Genomic DNA, 3,576 nt, shown 5'->3' on the forward strand with positions numbered 1-3,576 from the left:
TTGCGACCAAGCTAGAAGACATGCAGTTGCGTGCCTAGTGTGGGACATGTAACTGGGGTCTCTCGACGTCGCGCCCTTGTGACAAGAAAAAATCCCTCTAGTTGTGAGCAAACTAGAAGACATGCAGTTGCATGCCTGGTGTGGGACATGCAACTAGGCCCCATGTCTCTCGACGCCGCTCCATTCGACAAAACAAAAAGGTACCCCCCCTCCCCGAGTTAGGACCAAAAAACTAGAAGCCGCCCTTCCGGCAACCAACTAAATGGAAGTCGAGTTGCGACCAAGCTAGAAGACATGCAGTTGCGTGCCTAGTATGGCACATGCAACTAGCCCCCATGTCTCTTGACACCGCCCCCTCCAACAAAACAAAGCCCCTCCTAGTTGCGACCAAAAGCTAGAAGACATGCAGTTGCGTTCCTGGTGTGGCACATGCAACTGGGCCCCCATGTCTCTCGACGCCGCACCCTTCTGACAAGAAAAAATCCCTCTAGTTGCGAGCAAACTAGAAGACATGCGGTTGCATGCCTGGTGTGGGACATGCAACTAGGCCCCATGTCTCTCATTGCCGCCCCATTCAACAAAACAAAAAGGTACCCCCCTCCCCGAGTTGGGACCAAAAAACTAGAAGCCGCCATTCCGGCAACCAACAAAATGGAAGTCGAGTTGCGATCAGGCTAGAAGACATGCAGTTGCGTGCCTAGTGTGGCACATGCAACTAGCCCCCATGTCTCTCCACACCGCCCCTCCGACAAAAACAGAAGCCCCTCCTAGTTGCGAACAAACTAGAAGGCATGATGTTGCGTGCCTGGTGTGGGACATGCAACTGGGCTGCATGTCTCTCGACGCCGCCCCATTCGACAAAACAAAAGGTACCCCGCCCCTCGAGTTGCGACCTAAAAACTAGAAGCCGCCCCTCCGACAAAAGCACAAAAAAGGACAGTCAAGTTGCGACCAAGCTATAAAGACATGCAGTTACGTGCCTAGTGTGGGACATGCAACTGGGCCCCCCATGTCTCTCGACGCCGTGCCCACCGACAAGACAAAAAGCCTCCTAGTTCCGACCAAGATAGAAGACATGCAGTTGCGTGCCTATTGTGGGACATGCAACTAGCACCCGTGTCTCTTGACGCCGCCCCCTCCGACAAAACAAAAGGTACCCCCCTCCCCGTGTTGGGACCAGAAAACAAGAAAGCAACCCCTCTGACAAAACAAAAAGGTTCCCCCCTCCTCCCCGCGTTGCGACCAAGAAAACAAATGTCCCCTTCCCCTAGTTGCGACCAATGTAGAAAAGACATGAAAGTTTTACCTGCCCTAGTGTAGAACATGTAAATTGGGGGCCATGTCTTTTGACGCCGCCCCCTCCAACAAAACAAAGGTCTCCCCCTAGTTGCGGCAAAAAAACTGGGCCCCCTTGTCTCTACGCCGCCCACCTTCGACAAAACAAAAAGTCCCCTAGTAATCATTTTAGAAAAAAGACATGCAAGCAAAAATAGATCGCGCACAGGCTTAAAAAAATCAATAAAGTTCAATTAAAAACACATAAGCTGGTTGGATAGCGTGGAAAAAAATGACATGTATAGAGGAAGTCTGGTGTCCTTGAAACGAACATAGAAGCACACATTTTGACATTTAAAAAAAAGCATGTACACATAAATTAAAAAGTATATGTATAGTTACTGAAAAAATCAACAAAAAAACTTAGGTGAAAACTTGAATATAATGTAGAAAAGGGTTCCCATCATATATTATTCAAGCCGCATTGTTCGGTGGACACATAAGAAAATGGAAACTACATTGACAGGTTCGGCATGGCATAAAAATGAAAAAAGGTTCGTCATACAGACTTCGACACAGAAAATATATAGAAATACCCAAAAGATGAGTATTATAGACGCAACTCTGCTTGTCGTCAGTTGCTGTGGCTGGTGCCTAGCCAAGCTTATTCAAGATAACCAGGACATGGACATCATCCCTCTCGCTACTCTTGAAGTCAATAAGAACAGCCGTGTTGACTTTGAGTCCTCTGCTAGCTGCGAAGTCTTTCCACTTCTTGCTGTCAAACATAATGCGGTCATCATCAGCAGTTCTGTATGAGATTTTTTTGAATCTCCCACCATCCACAGAAATACCAACAACCCCCTGTTCTTCAAACAGCATGGCAGCAACAACTTTCTTGGGTATTTTCTATCAAAAAAACACAAACAGACACAGAAAAATGAGTGTTTATATCAAAAACAATCAAACTTTTGTTTGGTCTTTGAATAATTTAAAAAACAGCTAAAAACAATTCACATTTTTTTGCTTTGAAAAGAGTGTACTGGGAAAAAAACTGAACATGAATACATGTTCAAAACATGCTTGCAGATACTAAAAACTCCTACAAAAAAATCTTATATTTTTACTTATGCAATTTTTGGTTTTAGAATCCATATTACCCTGCCCCTTCTCTTTCAAGGAATCATATTTGCATTATGTGTTCACATATATATGCCTGTAGCATACCATACAAAAAAAGAAAAAAAGGAAGAAAAAGAGATACATACCATCATGCCCAAGCAAATGTCTGTCCTTGTGAGGCGGTGAACAAAAGCAAACCCGATGAAATCATCACTAAGAGGCAGCAGCCCTTGTAGCTGAAAATCCTCTCTCTCATTAAGCAAAAGCCCCCTAGTGCGAACAATGCCTTCACCATCATCACTTGAAGCTCCTCCATCCTCATTATCTGAGTCTGAATCTTCAATGGGATCACCCTCCTCCATAGGCTGTTCATCTTCGGAGTCGTTGCCCACTTGGAACCACAAAATAGATGCCATAGGCGAAGGTTGATCCAGGAATAACACCACCATCTGACCCTTACCCAGCTTGTTGTCTTCATAGAACTTCCTCCAACCTCTCCCATACATAGCGCTCTTTTTGTGACCCTTGTAACACTTTACAGTGTATGCCCGTTGGTTTGCCACAAACGTCACCTTCTCTCCTGTCACATTGTTGAAACGGGCCCTTTCATTGCAGGGCACAACCTGATTTGAACAAAAAAACCAAAAAAGTTAGGAGTGATGCCAAGGGAAAAAGTTATGACAAATTGTGATGACATTAGTAAAAAAGGTTAGGAGTGAGTTATTCCTGCATTCTTGAACTCCTCCCATGCAAACATGTTGAAACCGCTTCCCTCGGTCTCATACTTGCAATGGTTGAAACAAACTCCACAAACCCCCTGTACACATCCAAAAAAGGAAAAGCAAAAAATAAAATAAAAATAAATTAGAATGGATAACTCACTAAAAAAACACTTTACAGTGTCATTCTTTGACCTCAGAAACATATATATATTCACAATGTATTCATACAGCTTTATTGACTGCGAAAAAGCCCAAAAACCATGCTTACCCGATGGTACAACCAAAACAAAAAGGTACTTCTGCTGTAAAAAGACTAGTGGTTCAAGTTTCGGGAAAAGAGAAGAAACGAAAGTATTGTTGTACATGTGGTTACTATTACACTCTTCTGAAAAAAAGGAATTACAAACAAAAAATAGTTTCGAATAGCTTCACACAGGGTCCGTTCAGGTTCCTGAAA

At 43.9% G+C, this 3,576-nt stretch overlaps 1 protein-coding gene across 3 annotated transcripts in view; it reads right to left on the reverse strand.

Moving 5' to 3' along the window:
- Window positions 1–1,717: 1,717 nt before the first annotated feature.
- The window catches only part of LOC123152670 (uncharacterized), a 4,305-nt gene continuing 2,446 nt past the window's right edge, over window positions 1,718–3,576 (reverse strand). Inside the window, exons 2-4 of one of the 3 annotated variants that reach the window (XM_044572161.1) lie at window positions 3,128–3,214; window positions 2,544–3,020; window positions 1,718–2,184 (exon numbers count right to left, since the gene is read on the reverse strand). In XM_044572161.1, the coding sequence (XP_044428096.1) occupies window positions 1,930–2,184; window positions 2,544–3,020; window positions 3,128–3,214 (819 nt within the window). In that variant the 3' untranslated portion in view covers window positions 1,718–1,929. Of the gene's footprint in view, window positions 2,185–2,543; window positions 3,021–3,123; window positions 3,215–3,576 lie in introns of all 3 variants that reach the window. The other 2 variants (XM_044572162.1, XM_044572163.1) reach the window with 2 other exon arrangements.

This window comes from Triticum aestivum, chromosome 7A (assembly GCF_018294505.1).
Source record: "Triticum aestivum cultivar Chinese Spring chromosome 7A, IWGSC CS RefSeq v2.1, whole genome shotgun sequence".
NCBI classification, from domain to species: Eukaryota; Viridiplantae; Streptophyta; class Magnoliopsida; order Poales; family Poaceae; genus Triticum; species Triticum aestivum.